Here is a 24,959-nt window from a genome sequence, read left to right on the forward strand (position 1 = left end):
GCACTTATGCTTAGTGTACGCAAATACACAAACCAACTAATCAGTGCATTATTGGCAAAAACGAATATAAAAACAGACACAGAGATACAAATATTTTACGCAGTAAGTACTTTTCTCTTTTATGGACAAAATACAAATATATTACTTTATTTGAAAGTAGATAGGTTTTATCGTTACTATAATTATTTAATTTACAATAATACAATATAGTAAATTGAAAAACAAATTAATTAAGTGCTTAGGGAAGTAATAGTGTGTATGTGTGTGTGTTTTTAGTAATAATTTGTTTAAATTTGTTAAATCTAGAGAAATAATTTTATATACTTTAATCAATCAATCAACAGCCAATCGTTGTCCACTGCTGAACATAGGCCTCTCCCAAGGTGCGCCAAAGCTCCCTGTCCTCCGCCTTCCGCATCCAGTTGGTGCCCGCCACCTTCTTAAGGTCGTCGGTCCACCTGGCTGGAGGGCGCCCTACGCTGCGCTTGCCGATTCGCGGTCTCCACTCTAGGACTCGTCTGCTCCAACGGCCATCGGTCCTACGACATACGTGACCAGCCCACTGCCACTTCAGCCTGCTAATTTTGCAAGCTATGTCGGTGACTCCGGTTCTTTTCCGGATAATCTCATTTCTGATCTTATCCTTCAAAGATACTCCGAGCATAGCTCGCTCCATAGCACGCTGAGCGACTTTGAATTTGTGGACTAGTCCCACAGTTAGTGTCCACGTTTCGGCACCGTATGTCATGGCAGGTAAGACGCATTGGTTGAAGACTTTCGTCTTCAAACATTGCGGTATAGACGACTTGAGGACTTGACGAAGGTTGCCAAATGCTGCCCATCCCAAGCGAATTCTTCGATCGGCTTCCTTCTCGAAGTTGTTCCTACCGACTTGTATTATCTGTCCTAGGTAGGTATATTCACTAACAACTTCGAGAGGTTTCCTCTCGACGTATATCGGTCCCGGCACGACATGCCTATTGAACATGACCTTGGTCTTGTCCAAGTTTATACCGAGACTGACACACCGGGAAGACTCGCCTAGGCTACGCAGCATTTCGGTGAGTTGTTCCAGCGACTCTGCTATGATGACGATATCGTCGGCAAATCGAAGGTGTGAGATGTACGCGCCGTTTACATTGACTCCATACTCAGTCCAATCCAGCGTCTTGAAAACGTCTTCCAACGCGTTGGTGAACAGTTTCGGGGATATTACATCCCCCTGTCACACCCCTCTGCGTAGTTGGATCGCCTTCGTCTTACAGTCCTGGATGTGGACAGTCATTGTAGCGGCGTTGTACAGACATCTCAGTACTTCGATATATCTCCAATCTATATGACATCTCTGCAATGAGTCGAGCACTGCCCAGGTTTCGATGGAGTCGAAGGCTTTCTCGTAGTCCACAAATGCCATACACAGCGGCTGATTGTACTCTTCGGTCTTCTGCACAATCTGCCGAACAGTATGGATGTGGTCCACGGTGCTGTAGCCTGATCGAAAGCCGGCTTGCTCTGGGGGCTGGAACTCGTCAAGTCGTCTGGCGAGACGGTTCGTGACGACTCTTGAGAACAGCTTATACACGTGACTCAGGAGGGAGATTGGTCTGTAGTTTTTCAAGAGGGTTTTATCACCTTTCTTGAAAAACAGTACCACCTCACTCCCGCTCCACGTTTCAGGGGTCTTGCCATGTTGGATGACAGAATTAAAGAGGCTTGCTAGCTCTTTCAGGACCGGAGTCCCGCCTGCCTTAAGCAACTCTGTTGTGATTCCGTCATCTCCCGGAGCTTTGTTGTTTTTAAGCTGTTCTAGAGCCGCCCTAATCTCGCCTTGGTCAACGATCGGGAGCTCCTCGGAGTAATGGCGCATAAGAGGGGCGCGCTGGTCATCAATACTGATTCCCACGGGTTTATCCGATCTTGAAGAGAACAACTGCCCATAAAACCTCTCTATTTCTCCGACAATCTCAGGCCTAGAGGTAACGACCCCACCATTTTCAGTTTTAAGTTTTGTCAGACGCGGCCTCCCAAACTTGCGAGCGAACACTTTCGATCCCCGATTTTGCTCAATCGCAGCCTTGATGGCACGGGTATTGGAGCGTCGGAGATCGCGTCGCGTCAGCGTTTTTATTGTTCGGTTTAAGGCCTTATCTGACAAAAACGATGGTAGTTCTCGTCGTTTTCTCATGAGCTCGAGTGTCTCAGCAGAGAGTTTTGGTGCGTTGTCTCTTCTCTGTGGCGGAAAACACTTGCGGGATGTGTTTTGCAGTATTTTGACCAGCGTGTCGGTTCTCTCATCAATGCTGCTTATGGTTTCCAACGCGGTGAATTGATTTGAAGTTCCATGTGGAACTTTTCTGAGCCTTGAGCAGCTTGGAGCATGGTAGGTCGGAGAGTAGACTTCATCATTCTCGATCTTTCGGCTTTTAAGTTGATATTTAGAGTGCCTCGAACCAAGCGGTGATCACTTCCGGTATTAAACCTGTTGATCACTGAAACATCTCTAAATATGTGCCTTTTATTCGAAATGATAAAGTCTATCTCGTTCCTTGTCACGTTATCGGGGCTTCGCCAGGTCCACCTCCTCTGAGGCTTCTTTTGAAAGAAAGAATTCATCAAAAAAGCCCCTGCGCTTCGAGAAAGTTTACCAGCATTTGCCCCCTGTGATTTCTGCAGCCCAAGCCGTAAGGTCCGACTTTCGATTCACCGCTATCTTGTACTCCCACTTTAGCATTAAAGTCTCCCATAACAACATTGTAGTGGGCCTTCGAGGTGTCGTTGAGGGCCTTTGCGATGTCCTCGTACATCGCTTCGACCACATCATCAGAGTATGTCGAAGTTGGCGCATATACCTGTACGACCTTCAGGGAGTATCTGTCGGAACGTTTTAGGACAAGGTACGCTACCCGGTTCGACACACTACTGATTTCCACAATGCTGCTAATGAGATCCTTTTTGACTAGAAAACCGACACCACCCTGGGAGAGGTTATCACCTTCGCGGAAGTAGAGTAAGTTACCGGACTGTAGAGTTATCGTGTCCTCCCCCTGTCTTCGGACTTCAGATAACCCCAGTATATGCCAGTTTATATGACTTAACTCTACTTCTAATTCGGCGAGGTGATGGTCCAGCCTCATCGAGCGTCCATTATACGTTGCCATGTTCAGTCGTTTTATACGGTAGCCTGCCGTGAACCGGTGATTCTTAGCACCCCCTGCCCTGCCGATACCGCGACCGCTACCTTGGTCGGGCCTAGCGGGCTTGCCGGTAACTGGGGGCCTTTTTTTGGGCGCATCTGCCATTAATGGAGGGGTTTGCCCATACTCGCCGCGCTGGGCAGGCGTGTTGGCGAGCGCAGTAGGGGGGTAAGATGTTTATGGGAGGGGGGACGCTGCTGCCCATCCCCCCCTTTTCCCCGTCCCTCAGTCGCCTCTTACGACACCCATGGGATGAGATTGGGGGAGTACTATTCTAAGCCGGTACTCCACGGCACTTTATATACTTATAGTTATCGAATTAAAATGTATCCTAAAGGTCGTCTGAGGATTTCACTTCTATTAAATTTTGCTTACAGTAATATTATATATTTTTCTAAACTTTATAATCTATGTTTGGATGTCACTCGGCACAAAAATATATTTAGTCTTTAAATATGAATACATAAATAATAAAATCGATTTCTAAAATAATATGATATGAGGTAATATAAGGTTTCTTGTGTTTTTTTTTTATTTTGGCGTCATATTGGTACAATTTCTTTAGACACTGGTCGGCATTTTTAAACAAAAACATCTCAATTAGAGACGTTTCCAATCTTAATAAATTAAATAAATCGTTAATAATTTTATTATAAAAAGGGCAACATACATATTAATTAATATTTTTAATTCTTAAAGCAGTAAAAAACTCGTATCCAAAGCCAAAAAAACAATTAAAAATATATTACACGATTCAAGGTTGACATTAGTTGACACGTCTTGTCATTTTTATTGGTTGTTGTGTTTGTGTTTAAGTAAAACTGTTAACTTTTGCCGAAGCCTGAACTTTAATCGTTCTTTGCATTCATAGTATAAAAACGATTATCCATATAAGTTTATTGTAATATTTATATTTAATTTAATTACAAAATAAATAGTTAAAATTAATTCCAAGGTTAGACAGAAGTTATACTACTAATGATTTTTGAAATGCTTATATATTAATCAAAAAATGTCACGATTATGAGTCCTGCGATATTTACATGGTCGGGATTAATAATATAATTGAAAATTACTTTAGATTATAAATGGAGGCCATATCACAATCTGCCGACTTAACCTACCAACAAGCCGATCCGACTATGCAAGCGGATCAGCCGATGGACACCGATAAATTACCAATCCAGCAACCAATTCAACCACCAGAAATGATTGGACCTCAGAGCGGTAAACACGAAGAATTTTCGGTAGAGAAAGTTTTAGATCGGAGAATAAAAAACGGAAAAGTGGAATATTTGCTCAAGTGGAAAGGTTATTCAAAGTAAGTATATACGAACTTTAAGTAACTAAGTAGCCTAACTTTAGGTCCCTTAATTTGATTATTTGAGTACCTATTATTCTTGATAAAAGTTAATATTTCGTGATCATATTCATAGAAAAAATAACCTCACATGCCTCAAAAATAGTCTTAGCTTCTTTAAATGTAAATTGAACACCCTTTAAAATATCTTACAAATTCTTACCTTAAGCAAACCTTATATGCAGCAACCTAGAATATGCATGCTCTATTTGGAATCCTCATTAAAAAGTTCAAACTAATAGAATTGAAGGTATATAACGTAGTATTGTCTTATTAATCTAGTTAAGTTTTTCTAATTTTATGTTAAATATGATTATTTAAATGTTTGAATTAAAATATTATTATAAATTTTTTTTTTTCCTTAAATAGTTATTGTTGGTAGCAACTTTTTATATTCACTATAAATATTGTATATAATATACCTTCTAAGGCAAATCACACAGTACATTAAGATGAAATGTATTTTACAATTGCTTAATATTTAGTCGATGGTATATGTTACTTAATCCTCTGAGAGTCATCTGGGTCTACAGCCAGCCAGCGCTACCATTAAAATGTTGCATGCAGGAAGGGAAAAATATAAAGGGCCACATTCTTGCTAGGAATATTATGGGAACTGTATGAACTATGAAGAGGCACGAAAGTTATCTGCGGTCGGCCTCTAGACTATGTACTGTACACTTGAACAGTGCATTCTGAGTTACTTTCCAAAGGTTATCACCAAATTGAACACAACTATTTGCATGAATTTTTTTGTGTTCTGTGTGAAAAGTGACATCACTAATCAAAATTCCACGATTGATAAGGCAACTGGGAAACCTGCAATAGTTTATGATGCCAACAGAAGTAAAGGTGGCTCAGACGAGTTTGACCAGTTTTGTCATTCTTACACAATAGCGAGAAAAATTTATAGATGGCCACTGTGATTTTTATATGGGATGCTCTGTCAAGCTTGCACACATACTTGTATTTTATAAAACTTCAGTTATAGCAATGAATCAATGCCCCGCATAAAGTTTTTACGAGAATTGTCCAATGCTGTACTCAAATGTAACTTGCGTTTACATCTCACTATTGTATCCTTGCAGAAAAGCTTGAAATCTTGCATAACCAACATGCTTGAAATTGAGTCTATTCTTGTGAGTGAAAGTGTGCAAATAAATGATATTTGTAAAAAACGCACATGACATTTTACATTTATTTAACAACAGTTCCATTTTTAACACAATGAGAATATTGACAACAGCTTTGCATATTTTTACTTATGAAGCTTTAGAAAATAATGGCTCAAGAGCCATGTGGCTCTATATTGTAACTATCGCGTCCCGAACTGTGGGTAAAATTAAAATGTATGAAATGTATAGTATATTCAATATCAATATTATCTATCAAAAGCAGAAAGTACTAGTATCTACATGAAGAGTACGGACTTATCGCCGTTCACAGTTATAATTAATCTCCTTTAACATAAAATTAAAATATACAGTAATAATACGCTCTACTATATTTCGCGTGAGTTGTGATGTGGTGATTTGTTTGTCCACGTGATAATATTGCTCCTATTTTAGCATAAAATAATATAATAATAATCGTTCTAATATAATTATAAATAAAAGCGCCAAATCGCAAAACGGGATAAAATAAATACAAAATGATCAACGCGCGTATCGCATAAAAGTCACCCGCCCGCAATAACGATCGGGCGATTTGACGTCACGGGCGTAAGTCGGACGGAACAAAAATTATAAGAGAGCGATTTAATTTACATCTTCCTAATTACATAGTCAGAGGAGGATCTTAATGACACTGACAGAGGGAGCATAGTTTAGAATAAGGGTTACCAGTTAGTAAAATTTTCTTTTATGTAATACAGATGTGTTTAATATATATTATGAGAGCTATCAAAATATGAAATTTGACTAGATGTCGATATTGGTTCCGATTTGGCCATGCCCCATGTCGTCTGACTATACAATACTTCACAATAGTTAGGTACCTACCTACTATTCGTTAGCACTTGGCGCAACGTGCGTAGCGTGCCAAAGAAAATATTTTGACAATTTGTCAACTAATGACAGTGACTTATTGACTTTATGCTAAAACAAAAAATACTAAGTACTTAATAAATATCCCGTATATTAACTGCAAATAGTTAATTCACTAAATTAATAATTTTGTATAGTTATTATTGCTTTCTCTGTCAAATCAACAATGCCTCGTAAACGCTCGTCATTAGGTAGATTGACTTATGATGCGCAAAGGAAGCGGCGATCACGAGCTTCTCAAACAATCGAGGAACGACGAGCATGGAACGAAGTTAATCGTTTACGAGTTGCTAATTCGCGTGCATTAGAAACAGATGAGCAACGCGAAGCAAGGAAGTTAGCTGATCGTTTAAGAACATCTCGAATGCGTGTATCGAAATTAACACAACAACGAAGAGCCGATGTTCTATCCAAAGAAATCGTACCTATCGTATACGATCTCTATCCAAGCCTTGAGTGTGGGCACTGTAGTTCCCAAAAGATGCACAATGAAACAGGAATGTGCTGCGCTAATGACAAACTTAAATTTCCGATTTTACATCCAGCTATTGAATCTCAATTACTGTCATGTGAATTGTCGTCGTTTTCGGACGGCTCTGTTGATTCAAAAAACTTCTTACAAAACATATTTGATTCATCGTTTGAAATGAAAACTGAAGGTGATAAGGGCTTAAATGACGATTTTAAGCCAATTATTAAATCTGAGTTTGAAATTGAGCTAAATGAACATACAAACATTTCTGGCTTTGCTACAGGGGAGTCAGTATAAATGTTATTATACCATTTGATTAAACAATTTATGTCAAATTATAATACTTAATAAATAGTAATAAGTATTTAATATACCAAAAAGATTAATTCTTACAGATATCATTTAACACAATTCATTATTAAACTGCTAAATTGATTTGGATATATACTGATCCATGTATTCATTGGAATGGAATGGAAGTTTACCCCAGTGGTGGGACTTTTACAGGCTGTCCTTTTCTAAATCGTTCATCATACTATAAATAAATAATGTTTGTTTGGAGTTTATTTCACCTTTGTTTATATGTATAAAGAATCACTTAAAATGATGAATAAATAGATATATACAGTCAGATGCACAAGAATTTTGTGGAAATCAAAATATGGGATTTATAAAAAAAAGCAGTTTATATTGTACTGAATAGATTTTTGAATGTTATTGGTGATGCCTTGGCGGAATTCACTATTATAATACTTAGAGGAACAAGTTTTTTCAGTGAAGATAATACTTGGGAACCCGAAGATAATCTGGATTGCCCGGACTTAATATCAGCATATGAAGAGGCTCGCTTAAAGAGGGAAAGAGAGGTAGCTGCACCTCCAGAGGTTGAGGAAGGACATTCAACCCGCAAACGAGCAAAGAGGGGAGATAAGAAAAAAAAAATTGAGGTAATTCAGCCTGCTCTACTAATTACATATTTTAAAACTTAGCAGTAAGATTTTCAGTTTTTAATATGAGTAACCATTGGAATTACATACAATGCCCCAAGTATTTGTTATTCAAGATAAGCACTATTAAGTGATCTATTGTTATTGTGTCCACTTATGCTACGGACAGAAAAACTTAAATTTTGTCATTAAAGAGTGTTATGTACTCTTATAAGTAATATAAAGTTTTTAATGCCACATAAATACTTTTTTGATCAGACAGAATGATTTGAGGGTGTATATAAATATAATTTTGCATTACAGGAAATAGAGAAACCTAGAGGCTTGGCGAGAGGGCTTCAACCTGAAAAAATTCTTGCAGGACAACTTTTCCACGGCACACTATATTTTTTAGTAAAATGGTAAGCGTAGTGTCTAATTCAATCATAAATTATATTATATACATCTTTTAAATAGGTATGTCTAGTTCTACTGTTTGTTTTGTATTTTATTTAATTAGCAATCATTTAATGTATAGAATAATAATGAAAAATTGGAATAGAATTTGTCGTTCAATGATAAAAATGTTCAGTAAATTTTAATATTAGGTCCTTACATATGAAATTAGCGTTTTGTACGGGAAGAATATAGTCTTTTTTTTGTAAAATATCTTTAATTAATCTAAGTATGCACCATTGTTATCTATGCACTTTTGCCATCTCATAGGGAGTTCATTGATCCCTTTACTAAAAAACCATTTTATTTTTTTATTTTATTGATTCTCGCCCCCATGTTTATATTATATGCGGCAGTCCGCATCGGAGTTGAATTTTTTTCCTTGTAAGAAGTTGTCCAAATTCCGGAAAAAATGGTAATCTGTAGGAGTAGAAGGTCCGGGGAGTACGGTGGATGTCGCAGACATTCCAATTGTAGCTCATCTAACTAAGTGGTTGTTTGTTGTGCAGTGTGTGGTCTTGCGTTGTCGTGAAGCAGCAGTGCCCTAGAGCTATTGTCCAAATCTCGGTTGCTTAGCAGCTAGTTCTTCCTTCATGGTTTGCAGTTGCTGACAATAGATATCTCCTGTAATCGTTTGGCCAAATTTTAGAAAGCTGTAGTGAACGACACTCACAAGTAACTTTTTCTGAGTCAATTTTCGTTTAGGGCAGGATTTGGCTGGGTCTCCAGGGTTCAGCCATTGCGACGAGCGCTTTCGATTATCGGACAGTATCCACTTTTTGCCGTGGAGTACCGGCTTAGAATAGTACTCCCCCAATCTCATCCCGTGGGTGTCGTAAGAGGCGACTGAGGGACGGGGAAAAGGGGGGATGGGCAGCAGCGTCCCCCCTCCCATAAACATCTTACCCCCTACTGCGCTCGCCAACACGCCTGCCCAGCGCGGCGAGTATGGGCAAACCCCTCCCTTAATGGCAGATGCGCCCAAAAAAAGGCCCCCAGTTACCGGCAAGCCCGCTAGGCCCGACCAAGGTAGCGGTCGCGGTATCGGCAGGGCAGGGGGTGCTAAGAATCACCGGTTCACGGCAGGCTACCGTATAAAGCGACTGAAAATGGCAACGTATAATGGACGCTCGATGAGGCTGGACCATCACCTCGCCGAATTAGAAGTAGAGTTAAGTCATATAAACTGGCATATACTGGGGTTATCTGAAGTCCGAAGACAGGGGGAGGACACGATAACTCTAGAGTCCGGTAACTTACTCTACTTCCGCGAAGGTGATAACCTCTCCCAGGGTGGTGTCGGTTTTCTAGTCAAAAAGGATCTCATTAGCAGCATTGTGGAAATCAGTAGTGTGTCGAACCGGGTAGCGTACCTTGTCCTAAAACTTTCCGACAGGTACTCCCTGAAGGTTGTACAGGTATATGCGCCAACTTCGACATACTCTGATGATGTGGTCGAAGCGATGTACGAGGACATCGCAAAGGCCCTCAACGACACCTCGAGGGCCCACTACAATGTTGTTATGGGAGACTTTAATGCTAAAGTGGGAGTACAAGATAGCGGTGAATCGAAAGTCGGACCTTACGGCTTGGGCTGCAGAAATCACAGGGGGCAAATGCTGGTAAACTTTCTCGAAGCGCAGGGGCTTTTTTTTGATGAATTCTTTCTTTCAAAAGAAGCCTCAGAGGAGGTGAACCTGGCGAAGCCCCGATAACGTGACAAGGAACGAGATAGACTTTATCATTTCGAATAAAAGGCACATATTTAGAGATGTTTCAGTGATCAACAGGTTTAATACCGGAAGTGATCACCGCTTGGTTCGAGGCACTCTAAATATCAACTTAAAAGCCGAAAGATCGAGAATGATAAGGTCTACTCTCCGACCTACCATGCTCCAAGCTGCTCAAGGCTCCGAAAAGTTCCAAATGGAACTTCAAAATCAATTCACCGCGTTGGAAACCATAAGCAGCATTGATGAGAGAACCGACACGCTGGTCAAAATACTGCAAAACACATCCCGCAAGTGTTTTCCGCCACAGAGAAGAGACAACGCACCAAAACTCTCTGCTGAGACACTCGAGCTCATGAGAAAACGACGAGAACTACCATCGTTTTTGTCAGATAAGGCCTTAAACCGAACAATAAAAACGCTGACGCGACGCGATCTCCGACGCTCCAATACCCGTGCCATCATGGCTGCGATTGAGCAAAATCGGGGATCGAAAGTGTTCGCTCGCAAGTTTGGGAGGCCGCGTCTGACAAAACTTAAAACTGAAAATGGTGGGGTCGTTACCTCTAGGCCTGAGATTATCGGAGAAGTAGAGAGGTTTTATGGGCAGTTGTTCTCTTCAAGATCGGATAAACCCGTGGGAATCAGTATTGATGACCAGCGCGCCCCTCTTATGCGCCATTACTCCGAGGAGCTCCCGGTCGTTGACCAAGGAGAGATTAGGGCGGCTCTAGAACAGCTTAAAAACAACAAAGCTCCGGGAGATGACGGAATCACAACAGAGTTGCTTAAGGCAGGCGGGACTCCGGTCCTGAAAGAGCTAGCAAGCCTCTTTAATTCCGTCATCCAACATGGCAAGACCCCGGAAACGTGGAGCGGAAGTGAGGTGGTACTGTTTTTCAAGAAAGGTGATAAAACCCTCTTGAAAAACTACAGACCAATCTCCCTCCTGAGTCACGTGTATAAGCTGTTCTCAAGAGTCGTCACGAACCGTCTCGACAGACGACTTGACGAGTTCCAGCCCCCAGAGCAAGCCGGCTTTCGATCAGGCTACAGCACCGTGGACCACATCCATACTGTTCGGCAGATTGTGCAGAAGACCGAAGAGTACAATCAGCCGCTGTGTATGGCATTTGTGGACTACGAGAAAGCCTTCGACTCCATCGAAACCTGGGCAGTGCTCGACTCATTGCAGAGATGTCATATCGATTGGAGATATATCGAGGTACTGAGATGTCTGTACAACGCCGCTACAATGACTGTCCACATCCAGGACTGTAAGACGAAGGCGATCCAACTGCGCAGAGGGGTGAGACAGGGGGATGTAATATCCCCGAAACTGTTCACCAACGCGTTGGAAGACGTTTTCAAAACGCTGGATTGGACTAGGTATGGAGTCAATGTAAACGGCGAGTACATCTCACACCTTCGATTGCCGATGAGCAGACGAGTCCTAGAGTGGAGACCGCGAATCGGCAAGCGCAGCGTAGGGCGCCCTCCAGCCAGGTGGACCGACGACCTTAAGAAGGTGGCGGGCACCAACTGGATGCGGAAGGCGGAGGACAGGGAGCTTTGGCGCACCTTGGGAGAGGCCTATGTTCAGCAGTGGACAACGATTGGCTGTTGATTGATTGATTGATCCACTTTTCATCACAAGTAATAAAAGCCTTTCATTATTGTTTCGGTTGAGCAAACTGTTGGTACTGGTCATCACTGTCACTTGTCACTGGTGGTAGGGCTTTGTGCAAGCTCGTCTGGGTAGGTACCACCCACTCATCAGATATTCTACCGCAAAACAGCAATACTTGATATTGTTGTGTTCCGGTTTGAAGAGTGAGTGAGCCAGTGTAATTACAGGCACAAGGGACATAAAATCTTAGTTCCCAAGGTTGGTGGCGCATTGGATATGTAAGCGATGGTTGACATTTCTTACAATGCCAATGTCTAAGAGCGTTGGTGACCACTTACCATCAGGTGGCCCATATGCTCGTCCGCCTTCCTTTTCTATAAAAAAAAAAAAACTAACACAGCAGTCGACGCGTGTTTGCAAGTTCGATTCACTCAATTCATGAGGTACCCATCGTTCAAGATTTTTTACTTTCCCGATTTGCTTCAAGTGTATTGATACAGTTTTATCTCTTACCCCGAAGCCTGCAGCTATCTCTGAAGTGCTTTGTGATGGATCCGCTTCCACAATTTTAATTTTTTTCCGCCTTTAATTCTTCATTTTCCACTTTGGTCTCCGGCCGTCCACGGGGTTGGTTCTGAAGGTCAAAATTTCCAGAACGAAATCGTTGAAACCAAAAACGTACCGTGCTTTCTTTTGCGACACCAGCGCCGTACACATTATTAATCCTTCGAGCTGTTTCTGCAGCACTGGTGCCACGGTAGAACTCGTACTCGTAAATATACCGATATTTCATGTTTTCTATTGTGTGTTGATAAGCGACGCCAAAGAAAAAATAATGAGGAAAAAACAAATGACTGTTTTCAAAACTCAAATGTACCAGCTAAATGAATTTATAAATTTGAATTTGGAATTCTTAACCAAAGAGGAGATATTTCAGATCAAAGCGGTCAGTACCACAAAACGCTAATTTCATATGTAAGGACCTAATAATTACAAAGTTCTTTTTGATTCCTGCTATTTAGTCTCAGTATCCTTCTAACTTTGAGGCTGAAGTTCATCCCTCATTATGTATTGGTAATTTTTAGTATGTCTTATATCAAACTAAAATGTAATAAATATAATATTGTATAAATAATTGATGACATCATCCTCAGGCGAGACTGTACAGAAATGGATGTTGTCCCAGGACACGAGTTAGGACAATCTTTCCCAGACTTTGTGATAAATTACTATGAACAGTGTGCACCATTCAGCGTGAGACATGCTGTGGGAAGAGTGCCAAGAATCGCCCCGGAAGTGAGTTATTTATATTATTTTTAATTTATGTAACAATGACAATTGTGTATTTCACTGAAATTTATTTTATCAAAAGTCATATGTATATTCTTTTTGGATCCTTAGGATAACATTGCAGGATCTTCTAGTCTATAGATTGTCTCCGTTATTATATATTAGTTTCTATTTTTTATTTCACTATTTAATAAGACAAAAAGTTGTTATTAATACAGAAAAATCAATGAAAACTGCGTCCTTTTTTCAGCTGCCACCACTGGAAACGTCACAGATAAATACAGAAACTGCAATGGAAGTGAGCCAGGAAGACGCTTCCAACCTTACACAGACAGGTAACCATACTTATATTGTATTTAAGTTCTAACTCAAAATCTATTTATATTTATTTTACAAATATTATCACTTATTGCTATTCATTTAAATCTGAACCTAAAAAATTCAATTGATAGCTAATGTAGTAAAATATTATTATCGGTGTTTATTACATTCATTTTCTAAAGTTATAAAAATGATAAAGATTTGAAAGAGAAAATGAAATAGATTTTTTTTCTTATATCTGTCTATATATTATCTTTAAACCTGTTTTATTATATCCGCATGTTGCACTTAATGCAACTCTGTATATGCCGTTATTTATTGTGTGCCTATGTAATGTAATTTTTTTTCATATGAATACAATTTCCTGTATCTTGGCTAGTTACTGTTTTAAATGGAAACCATGACCAAAATTGTTATCAATAGACTTGTGACTTAAGTTTCACTGAATTAATATGCAATGTATTTTTAAAGTCGAGATGGCCCAGTGGTAAGATCGCGTGTATCTTAACCGATGATTGTGGGTTCAAACCCGGGCAAGCACCTCTGAATTGTCATGTGATTAATTTCTGTTTATAATTCATCTCGTGCTTTTCGCTGAAGGAAAACATCGTGAGGAAACCTGCATGTGTCTTAATTTCATCGAAATTGTGCCACATGTCTATACCACTAACCTGCATTGGAGCAGCGTGGTGGAATAAGCTCCAAACCTTCTCAAAAAAGGGAGAGGAGGCCTTAGCCCAGCAGTGGGACTTTTACAGGCTGTTACTGTTTTTTTTTTACAATACTTAAAAATTAAATTATAATATTTAAAACCAATCTGTTACAGATGACGCACCAGTTGAGATGCCACAAACAGAACCACAACCACCCATTGCAGAACCTGAAAGCCAATCCATAGAGGTGCCAGTCAACTGACTCGCATTTTACAATGCCAATAGTATGGAGCGCAGATGTAAGGAGGGCTATCTTATATGGGGTTAAGCTGAATATGTGTCCAGTTGCAAGCAATAGTTCAAAAACCATCCAGAATGGCGCTAGCGTAAATGTAGGTTGTGGTATGAGTGTAGCAGTTGTAAATGAATTGTAGTGTGCCAAGTTTATAAATTTAATATTTGTGGCGACTTAGTAGTTAGTGACAATACAGTATATAAAACTTTCAACTATTTACATAGCCCAAAATATTTTTGTAAGCATAACCTAATTTAACTGCTGCGAGAAAACATAGTGTATTAATTTTTGTGAACTTAAAATATGTTTAGTGATTTTTTTTGTGATAACTGTTATAATTTTTTAAAATAATAGAACAATAATAATTTTCTTGTTTATCTATCCTACTCTATTAATAAATAATTTAACACATTTTGGCGGACACTTTTTCATACACAGAGATAGTCCTCCTTTTTTTCTTCTGGCTTCTTTGGGGGGGGGGGAGAACCGGGTTATGTGGAATTTTTACCCACTAAGACCACTGCAATGGCTGTTGTCTGTACGGATCGGAGACGCTGCGGGATCGTGTTGATACAACGCATCCGCGGGCCCTCCTGTGCTGAGCGGTCCTCAGGGGGACGCCGACGTCGTCTCCGTTGAGCAGGATCGGCACTTTACCGTTCCCGCTCCGCCGTCTTCTGAACCATGACGGTCTCACAGAAGTAGACTACGGCCCTCCACGTCGATTCCCTGCGGAGCATCGCCGACACGATTGCTCGCAGGGAGAGGTCATGTCCGACTTCGAGAGATAGTCCTCCTTACCACAACCGTGCATACCAAAAAGTAAAGACTATTGACATTTAATCGTGTATTTAATTGGTGGTTTATGTAACCCTTAAATTATTATTAACGGTTACAATTTTGGTATTCTTTCATGAGTTTTGAAGGTAATTTATCGCACTTATTAAAATAACTTGCAAACAATTATCTAAAATAAACAGATATATTACTAACGTATCATTTGAGAAGTTTTTTGAGTAGTATGACGTCATTACGACGTCATACTACGACTAATAGCAAAACGTCGTCGTCGTAATGACGTTAGCAGAATCGAAGATAATAATAAAGAAATGAAATGTCGTCGTATCGTAGACAGAGAAACAAATTGACCAGGGGGCCGTGAATCCGCGATTGAGATAGAGATAGTTTGTCAATGTGTGCGTATAATGTTGCCATAGTAACTGCATTTCCTGTTTTGTTAGATAAATAATTTTCAGGATTTAATTAAAACAAAATAAGGTTATTAAATTTTTCTTTTTAATATTTATTATACATTTTTTTTAATTAAAATATTTTTTTGTTTTTCTACTACACCCAAAAACCGTTGCATTGTTTGTTTTTGTTTCCGTTATCAATAGTACTTCAGCATCTTTTTATGGTACTGGATTAGTATTCTCCTCAGATGTTGAAATCTAAAACATTCAATTAACCTATTAATAAAGAATGGTTTTCACATATATTTCTATGTTAACTTCTTGACTCGGAATCTAATAATATTATAAATTCATGAAGAATGTTGAATAGTGTTCTCGTTAGGAAATTATAAATAGGAGAACGAATTAATTAAAATAACATATTTACATATAACGAAGCACTTTAGGTTATTATTGGACTCCGTATTTATTTGTTTACATTGTCGACGAGTCGATATTTTTTATCGAAAATCGTGACATTTTTTTTAGCTGACGCTGGCAGCACTTACATGATAAATAATTATAGGTTATGAAAAATATAAACTGGAAAATCCTATTATCTTAAGGATTTTAATGCAATATAAGGTTCTGTCATGCTATGGCATAAATAAACTTCACTGAGAAACTATATTTAGGGACAAAATAGTCGTACTTACGCGTAAAAAAACATGCCGGCAGTTTTCTTCTTGCTGTCGCTTTAACATGAAATAATACGACAATGCACCATTGTATAACCATCGATATGATATGAGGATTGTTTCTCGGCCTTTTCACTGGATTAGAATCGTTTTCTAACATAAAAATAAGCGAAAATTGAACAAAAAACACAACGAACGCACCAACTGTCAAGTTTGTCTCGCTACTCAAGTAGCAAAACAAACACCAAAACTGGTTACGCGATAAGGGACAAAAGATTTGATAATTCTATCTCTGTCTAAACCATTTGTTACGTCATTTTCGTTCTCTTTCTTGTGTAAGTGAGAAGGAAATCGTCTATTAGTTTCTCTGTCTACGCGTCGTATGAACACACAAAGTGTAGCAATTATGACAATAAAAAATAAAACATCTCTTTGAACACTTGAAATTTATTTGTCTATTTCTATTTAAAAATAGAAAATATTTTTTGTTTCAAGTGACATATCCAAACAGATTATAAAATGCAGACGGCGACATCGTAGACAAAGAAGTAAAACTGAAATACAAAATAAATATGTTTTAACTTTTCATTTATGTTGTTTTATTTTTGCGTATAATATTTTCCCTATTCTTGATTGCCTTTATTCTGTTAAAAGCATAAAGATTTATAGGTGAATCCCCGCACCAGACAGGACCTTAAGGAAACATTTCATATCGATAACCACAAGTATATGAAATATTTTTCTAGATTTGACAAAATTAACAATAAAGAAAGTATATTTAAGAGAGTTCTTTAATAGTAAAATAATCTACCTATTTTAAAATAAAGAAATTTATAGTGAGTCATAACAACTTAGTGCTTTAGTTTTATTTATGGTGTAAGCAATGTCTATGGGCGATGGTGACAACTGACAATCAGGTGGGTCATTTTGTGCCATCTAATTGAAAATAAATAGTGATACGAGCGGGTTAACATACTATTTTATGTTAATCCGTCTTAACGTAGTGAACGAATATCATAAAAGAGTAGAAAATAAAGTTCAAGTGATGGAAATCAATACTTTAATAGGTAATTAGTGTAGCAGTAAATTAAAGTGATACTATGTTATTGTGTAGAAACTGCTTTAATAGCAGGTATCTAGAATTAATATAAAAAGACTTTGCTTTATTAGCATAATAAATTAAAATACGTAAAAAACTATTTTTATAGTAGTACTTCAGGAATAAATGATTAATTGTTTTTCGTTTTTTGTTTCTTTTTTTTTGTAAAGGTTGTTAAAATGTAACTAAACTTTCCTAAAATACTTTGCAAGACTTGTTTTGAGTAGAAATTATTTAAGAAAGAAATAGATATTTAAAAATAACATTTTATTTATTTGCTCAATTATACAAAAATCTTATATCATACCACCTTGTATAAGTAACAACTTACATAATTAAAGTTTAAATGCTTTGGCATTAAATACGAAGTTCGCGACTAAACTTCAAAAAATAATAATAGAAACAATAAAGTATTTGACAGGTCCTTTTAAATCGAAGCGAGTATTGCATAGACAATCTTTTTTTTAAAGTTTGTTGAGAAAAGGCGCAATGGAAGCAAAGTCTTCACACTCTGGAATCAGTTTTCCTTTGAATTTGATACAGGATTCAGCGCAGAGGGAGCCTTCGAACCACGCGCCCAACATCTTCTTACACTGCGCGCAGTTCTCGATGCAGATTTCGAAAGGATCGTAGCCGGTTGCTGGGAAATAAGTAATTTTTATAATTAAAAAGTAATTAATCTTTATGATTTTTTATTAGATTCAGCAAAATGGGCAAAATGCAATTAAAATTGCTGATACTTTTACCTTATGCTTAAATCACCTTATAATAAAATTATTTTTAATTATCCGCTCAAACAATATTAATTAAGACAGGAAGTACAATGTTCATACGTAAACAACCATTTTTGTTGCTTTTATTTTTTATGTCTTCGTTTTTTACACATTTATAATAAAAAAAATATTTGTTTGTATTCATTAATTGAAGAAAGAAATTAACTATAGTTAAAATTATTCCTTTGTCACGCAATAAATATATTGTTTGATCTGATATTATATTTACGAATGTATATAGATAAATATAAATAAAAATTAAAAATAGTTATTGTACAAATCGTGACCGCATGGAATGTGAATACGAATTGTCGCGAAAGTAATTATGTTCGCGACGTTATTTCCATAAAAGGATTCCGTGTGAAATGTCCGGGTTATTTTCGCGCTGCTCTAGTAGATAAAGAGATTACACAGACGCGTAAAAATGTTTAGATAAGGAACTCATTAGATGACTACATTAGCGTAAGCATATGCACAATATAAAGTCGCGAAAGTACGAATAATAATTGAAATTATAAAACATTTTTTATAGCCAACTTCAGCGTTTTCGCGATTATATCTATATATTCGTAAATTTAAAATAGGCTTTAATAAAGATGAAGTTAAGTTATTAGAATAAAGACAAAAAATAAAATTTAGAATTCTAAAATAATAGTGGTGATTGTTTATCACTTAAGATAAATATAATGAAATATTGTGAAATATAATGATCTTGTTTTATGTTAAAAACTATTTTATCGACTTTAATATTTAATTAAAGTAATTCCAACAGTAATGACTTTTCGCTTTTATATCTTCAACATCTGATACATTAGTAATAATTAATTTTCTGCCAAGTTTCCGCCCTTAAAAGCCATTAAGCGAATTAGCATAATATTAAGAAATATTTTTAACTTATATTTTAGATGTAAGTGAGGCAACATTTTTTTTAAATAATAAACGGACTCGCATTAGTTTTAACTTTCTAAGAACAATCTCCTTGAAAATAATAAATGTTACTCGGTTACTAAATGCCTTTATAACATAAACGTAATGAATACGACATTCTCTTTGCGTACTACTGTGTAATGTGTTTTTAAATTCTACTTAGATCTCATTATTATTGATTCAATATGATGACACAATATCGTGTTTACAATTACAAACAAGGTAGGTAATTTTTTTCCTAGCTTACATGTCTAATTGTATACTTACTACTAACAAACTAGGCATCGAATTTTTTGAAAAATTTCAACTAAAACTTAGGGATGCATTTGTAAATATTGCATACGGGTCGAAAACGAGCAGACATCAATAAAAAACTGATTAACTTGAATTTTAGCAAATTTGATAAATTGCTAAAATTTTGATAAATTGCTAAAATTCAAGTCAATCTCAAACTTGATCGAATCAGACAACATAGATAATGGAATTCTAATTTTGGAAATGCTTAACAATAAAGTTTGAAAATATGTAGCAATGTTATCGTCGATATAGTAATGATATGGCGTTTTAAGTAACTTTGATATTTAAATCAATATATTTAAATCATTTTGGATTTTGTTGGAAATCAATTATGCTATATATAATAATAATAATGTCCTCCAGACCGATTTCGGCCATGGCGGCACAACCTAAAGAGAGATTAACCAACTACACAAGTGTATGCGTAAACACAGATGCACTCTCTATTCCCTAACTCTCATAATCCGATGGGACGGCAATCCGACACGACCGGAAAGAGTTCAGGCGCAGGACCAACGGCTTTACGTGCTTTCTGCACAGGACGGCACGGGAGTGTATATACTTCCAACTTCCAGATTCCGGGCTGTTAATGAGAATTTTCTGACAGAAAAACACAATAACTTTTTATTGGCCCGACCTGGGAATTGAACCCAGGTACACCGGGTCTGCGGCCTTACATCAAGCCACAGGTTCAACGAGGCAGTCAATGCTATATATATAGATTATACATGCAATATACATAGGTACACACGAAAACATTAATTGCCCTTCTTCTATGACAGTCCGGTAAAAAATACTGAATCGCGTAAGTGTTGTGTTATACCATATCATGTGGTATTTATATTCCTATATGAAAACTAAAGCTTTACGCTCACGTCATAATTCATAATTACTAAAGGGCAATTTCTATAAATCTTCCTTGAAATGAAGAACTTTCACACATACTTCCATCCCTAGTGATTCACTACCTTAGTGATTAAATTTTCAAAAATCCTTCCTTAGCTAGCACTAACCGACCGTATAAAAGGAACCCAATATATATGCAATGTTTCATGGTGTTAGTTCCAATAGTTTGGGCTGTGCCTTGGTTGATTTGTCAGGCAGTCAGTTGAATTCTTCTTATTATTGTCTTACAGCTGAATGTGACATAATCACAAAGCTTCCATGTAACTACTGAAGCCGAAAATATTATCTAAAACAAGGATTTACCAAGTACGTTCTCTATTGTAAAGAGGAACACACAAGCTAGCTAAAGATTAAATCTATCGCCGGAAACGTGGTCTATCTTTGCAACATTTCCCTATTCCTATTAGAATTAACCCAGTTTTGCCTTATTGTTAGTCGTTTTTGCAAGGCAGGCAGGGAAAACAAAAATAAAAAAAGAAACTGCTGTTCGTAAATAGTGATTTTTTATAAGAACTAGTATCGCGTTTGGTCAAATTGTATTAAATTCGCATAAAAATAAATCATAGTAGGTAGGAACATTTTGAGTGATATGTTTTGTTGAAATCATTTTATATTCGTTAAGAAAATGTGAGATTATTGTTGACGCTTACGTATACTAACATAAATATTTTTATTTACTTATAAGATCACCAACGACGTGCACACAAATAAATGAAAGTACAAAAACCATGAGTTTATAACATTTCGATTTAATGAGTAGGTGATTTTTGCTATGAGCCTAATTGTTTTTTATCTTTTTATATTGTAAAATCTTAAGAATAAAATTTTGTTATGCGATCCATGACTTATTAATTTGATGAAGTCAACCCCTCAACTTCTAGGAACATTAACTAAATCCACCGAATAAGCGTTACGCAAGTAATCTATTCTCTATTGCTTCACTGTTTTTCTCGGTAACTTCTTCACTCATTTAAAACGACACTGTTACGAGGTCAAGTGTAAGCGGGTAAGGTGAAATTGCGTAATAATACGGCGAAAGTAAACCGGCTAAAACGCGGATTGGGGTCATTGCCTCAGTTCGCACGCGCGTCTTCACTTTGTTTTTCACCTAAGACACATTATTTTATGCGAAACCGCAAAACGTAGAAAGTTAGGCCTCAGAACATATTTCACAGAGTTATTACTAAATACGGTAAGATTTTGTTTTGTATAAAAATTACTATTTATAAAATACGCTAAAGTATTGTTTACATAAAAAAAAACAAAACTAATAAACGTTCTTAAAAAAACTTTTGTGAATTACAATTATATATATTTTTAATTTTTTAGTCCTTGCGGTTGTTTGTACTTTCATTTCATACTATGTTATGTTTTCAAAACATTATATTTATCATATCATACCGACGAGGGAAATATGCATTTGTTCTTTAGAATTAAAATAAATCTGTTCGGTAGAATATGTTTTTTAAATATGTTAGGACGGGCAGATGGGCTACCTGATGATAAGTGTTCACCGCCGCCCATAGACATTGGTGCCTTAAGAAATGCCCATATACTAAGAAATACCCTGACAGGCTTGCACAAAGTTCTACCACCAAGAAGAAAATTGTAGCTTTTAAACTATAGTTACATTTCATCAATAGTCTAGTCCATTAATTGATCGTATTTAGAATTATCGTATGTTCAGACCTCAAAATTTTGAAGTCGTGTTGAAAAATAATATTTTGAATTTTTAAAGCTCTTGACATACGACGTAATTACAAAATAAGTTATTGTATAGGTAACTATTTTTTTATACTTTGACAAAGTGATATTTTCAAAGAATTTATAAGACTATTCAAATAAATAGGTAACTTTATTACATAAAGTCTTTGACTTCGTGTAATTTTATCTAAATTAATGAAACTTCGCCAACAAGGTTGAATTATGTGAAATGTATTTTAATTATGAAACTGTGGAAAGACTTTAATTATTCCAATAAGATCTATGTTAAAATTAGTCTCTATTAAATTTCTTTATATTTTATTTTAACAATAATTATTATTACAAGTTGGGTAATTCAAACACTTCCTCTGTCTATTTCTCCCTACAATCCCTACAATAGAAATTGAAAAAAATCCTCTTTTTTCATTTCAGGGAAAAACGTTTTGATCGTCCATGTCGATATCAATGACCTATACAATCTTGTATTGGTACGTATTAAATATTTTAATACTGAATTATCCGCAAGCAATCATACTATTATTATTAAATATCTAGGCTGCACTTACGTTAATTTACGTCGGTGACGTCATTTCGACGCGTCTGCTCCGATTTATCAAGAATTCCTTAATAACGTTAATGAAACCGAAACATTTAATAAGAATAATAAATATTACAGAAAGACAAAAAGCTGCATATTTGTAGATAAAAAGCATCCATTTTGGATTGAAATTGTTATGCTTATTATTAGGGTTAATAAGTTTGTAATAGTTTAATCTCTCCATTATCATATTTATCTTTTTTTAATATATAGGCAACAACTTAATTATAAATACTAATTTCTTTCCATTATCACCTAAGAACTATATTGCTGGCAACGTTTTCAAACATTTAACCGTAACCGTACCGTAACAGCCTGTGAATGTCCCACTGCTGGGCTAAAGGCCTCCTCTCCTCTTTTTGAGGAGAAGGTTTGGAGCTTATTCAAACATTTGTCTTAAATATAATTATTATCTTTAAGTTAATGCGATATAAGGTTGACTTTTGCTTACCAATAGCTGGGTTAGTGTTGATGTGATCCAAATAAGAGAGAAAGACGGCTACGGTGAACAGAGTGTAGATGTTGGTGAGTTTTCCGATCATATTGGCGTTACCTGAAAAAAACCAGTTTTACCACGCGTATTTCGATTCATATATAAATTTCTTTCGTTTATGTAAGAATCGTTTTTTCGTTAAAGCGTTTCATTTTTTATGGTATCAGTAAATATACACCGAATATAAAATGAATCACAATATTGATCAAAACGCCGCTTTTTATTTACATATATCCATTATTACTATACCTAATTATTATGTTCATCACAATTATATATATAAAATCAATCAAATCAAATAATTTAAGCAATTCATTTCTAGCGAAGCTATATACTTTACATCTACATTGCGCTGATAAATTACGACACATTTAATGGGAGCGACACAACAATTTCATCCGCGCGTAAACAATGTAAGCTTAACACTAAGGAAACTAGCATACTTCGCGAAATCACAACGTCAACTATGCGACAGAAACACTTCCTATTTCACAGCCAATTATATTTACTTCCTTCATACCTAATGGAACGTCGTAAATAAATACACAAACACGATCCGGCAGCAGATTATCAATATCCATACTCACCGCATGAGTTCAGAAACCAAACTCACCGCTTTTAAAATCATAGAGGTCTATACGAATAGTTCAAATCGGATAATATGAGAAAACCACCCAGAAACCGCACTCTGATCATGAATGTGATGTAGTTGATTCGTTTTACAATTAATACCCTCGTATTTATGGAAAATTCGTCTATCCGCGACCGCTCGAAAATGATTCGTGCTTAAATATGAAACGAGTTAACTATGCTCGTACGATCGCTACAGGGTGGGGCGCAGGCTGTACCTAGCACGCGTGCATAAGGACTAACCCAGGAAACGGTTTATGTACTTTGCGAAAGCCGAAAGTTCTAAGTAGGAAGTTTGATCATCAAGACTAACATGGACTTTGATATATATAATTTCTTATCAATATTTTGACGTCACGCTCTGTTATGTAATCATCGTAATGTGCATGTCTTACATCACGGTGAATGGCTTGCGATATGTTAGCATAAAACCAGTTTTTCGCATAGTAATAAACAGTTACGCTAGAGACATTAGTGGGTCTATTGATTGGACCTATACTTCAGATAAATATATTAGCTTCTTTTAAGGTCTAAATTCAAATTTGTAATTACATAAATAATCTTCTAAATAAATATTAGCTATGTAAATGTTCAAGAAATATAAAAACAATTTGTAAATATAAAAAGAAAATTTTTAATTAAATTAATTATGAATATTAATTTGATTATCCACAACATTCTTTAGTGTCAGCGTTGGCCGGGTAGCCTTCGACGATAGCCCCAGGCGCCTGAATGCCTATATTAGATGAGACTCTACGGGCTATTCGATAAATTAAACAAATAATGCCGCGATATCGATTTTAATTATTATCTTGACAGCAAAAATTTTATCAATATTGTATTATATATCGTTAATGTTTTAAAACGAAAATAAAAATAACGAGGTCCATTTGGAGTCAACGACAACAATAAAATAAAATTTCCTATAAAAAATAATAATAATATGAAACCGGTCGCAGCGTAACCCGATATTTAGGACAGAGGTGGTTTTAACTTCCGCAAGAACGAACAAAAAGTCAAATGTAAATAACCTGTAGATATAAACTTGTACTACGTAACTCGACATCGACGGCTTTACAACTGACATGTCACATTGCTGGCATTCTTCGAGTCTCTTCAAGGCATCACTTGTTTTGAACAGCAATGGTTTCTGTCACGTTAAACGATATGTACTATTTTAAGCAGCATTGTACTAGCATAAATTAGGAAGCGGTTTCTTATCACATAATATTTTTAAATCACAATAATTGTGATCCAAACACTTCCTAATATAGAGATTCGTAATCCTGC

At 36.6% G+C, this 24,959-nt stretch overlaps 3 protein-coding genes across 5 annotated transcripts; 2 read left to right on the forward strand and 1 right to left on the reverse strand.

Annotated features, from left to right (window-relative positions):
• The first annotated feature begins 81 nt into the window (after window positions 1–81).
• Window positions 82–16,830, forward strand: LOC126772853 (chromobox protein homolog 1-like). 3 transcript variants are annotated; one of them, XM_050493460.1, is made up of 8 exons: window positions 3,970–4,149; window positions 4,276–4,515; window positions 7,847–8,018; window positions 8,322–8,419; window positions 12,968–13,109; window positions 13,354–13,438; window positions 14,251–14,376; window positions 16,738–16,830. In XM_050493460.1, the coding sequence occupies exons 2-7, from the start codon at window positions 4,283–4,285 to the stop codon at window positions 14,337–14,339; spliced, it is 819 nt and encodes a 272-aa protein (XP_050349417.1). In that variant the 5' UTR covers window positions 3,970–4,149; window positions 4,276–4,282; the 3' UTR covers window positions 14,340–14,376; window positions 16,738–16,830. The 3 variants fall into 3 exon arrangements, with proteins under 3 accessions (XP_050349416.1, XP_050349417.1, XP_050349415.1); XM_050493459.1 differs by lacking the exon at window positions 3,970–4,149 and adding an exon at window positions 82–102 and having other exon boundaries at window positions 14,251–16,830; XM_050493458.1 differs by having other exon boundaries at window positions 14,251–16,830.
• Window positions 6,665–7,823, forward strand: LOC126772868 (uncharacterized). The gene is made up of 2 exons (XM_050493476.1): window positions 6,665–7,358; window positions 7,467–7,823. Exons 1-2 carry the CDS (start codon window positions 6,766–6,768, stop codon window positions 7,504–7,506), a joined length of 633 nt encoding a protein of 210 aa, XP_050349433.1. The 5' UTR covers window positions 6,665–6,765; the 3' UTR covers window positions 7,507–7,823.
• An 829-nt stretch (window positions 16,831–17,659) lies between the features above and the next one.
• On the reverse strand, window positions 17,660–23,088 carry LOC126772886 (eclosion hormone). Its single transcript, XM_050493492.1, has 2 exons — window positions 22,998–23,088; window positions 17,660–17,981 (listed from the first exon to the last, which is right to left on the reverse strand). Exons 1-2 carry the CDS (start codon window positions 23,086–23,088, stop codon window positions 17,806–17,808), a joined length of 267 nt encoding a protein of 88 aa, XP_050349449.1. The 3' UTR covers window positions 17,660–17,805.
• Window positions 23,089–24,959: the final 1,871 nt, after the last annotated feature.

This window comes from Nymphalis io, chromosome 13 (genome assembly GCF_905147045.1).
Source record: "Nymphalis io chromosome 13, ilAglIoxx1.1, whole genome shotgun sequence".
In the NCBI taxonomy this organism is placed as follows: Eukaryota; Metazoa; Arthropoda; class Insecta; order Lepidoptera; family Nymphalidae; genus Nymphalis; species Nymphalis io.

What these genes read in the sequence shown, in the direction of transcription:
- LOC126772868 (XM_050493476.1), top strand. Translation starts at nt 6,766, where the DNA reads ATGCCTCGTAAACGCTCGTCATTAGGTAGATTGACTTATGATGCGCAA. An exon ending in TCTGGCTTTGCTACAGGGGA is followed by an intron (nt 7,359 to 7,466) that starts GTCAGTATAAAT and finishes TAATTCTTACAG; the next exon opens with ATATCATTTAACACAATTCA.
- LOC126772886 (XM_050493492.1), bottom strand. Translation starts at nt 23,088, where the DNA reads ATGATCGGAAAACTCACCAACATCTACACTCTGTTCACCGTAGCCGTC. An exon ending in CAACACTAACCCAGCTATTG is followed by an intron (nt 17,982 to 22,997) that starts GTAAGCAAAAGT and finishes CTTATTTCCCAG; the next exon opens with CAACCGGCTACGATCCTTTC.
- LOC126772853 (XM_050493459.1), top strand. Translation starts at nt 4,283, where the DNA reads ATGGAGGCCATATCACAATCTGCCGACTTAACCTACCAACAAGCCGAT. An exon ending in ATAAGAAAAAAAAAATTGAG is followed by an intron (nt 8,019 to 8,321) that starts GTAATTCAGCCT and finishes TTTGCATTACAG; the next exon opens with GAAATAGAGAAACCTAGAGG. An exon ending in TGCCAAGAATCGCCCCGGAA is followed by an intron (nt 13,110 to 13,353) that starts GTGAGTTATTTA and finishes TCCTTTTTTCAG; the next exon opens with CTGCCACCACTGGAAACGTC.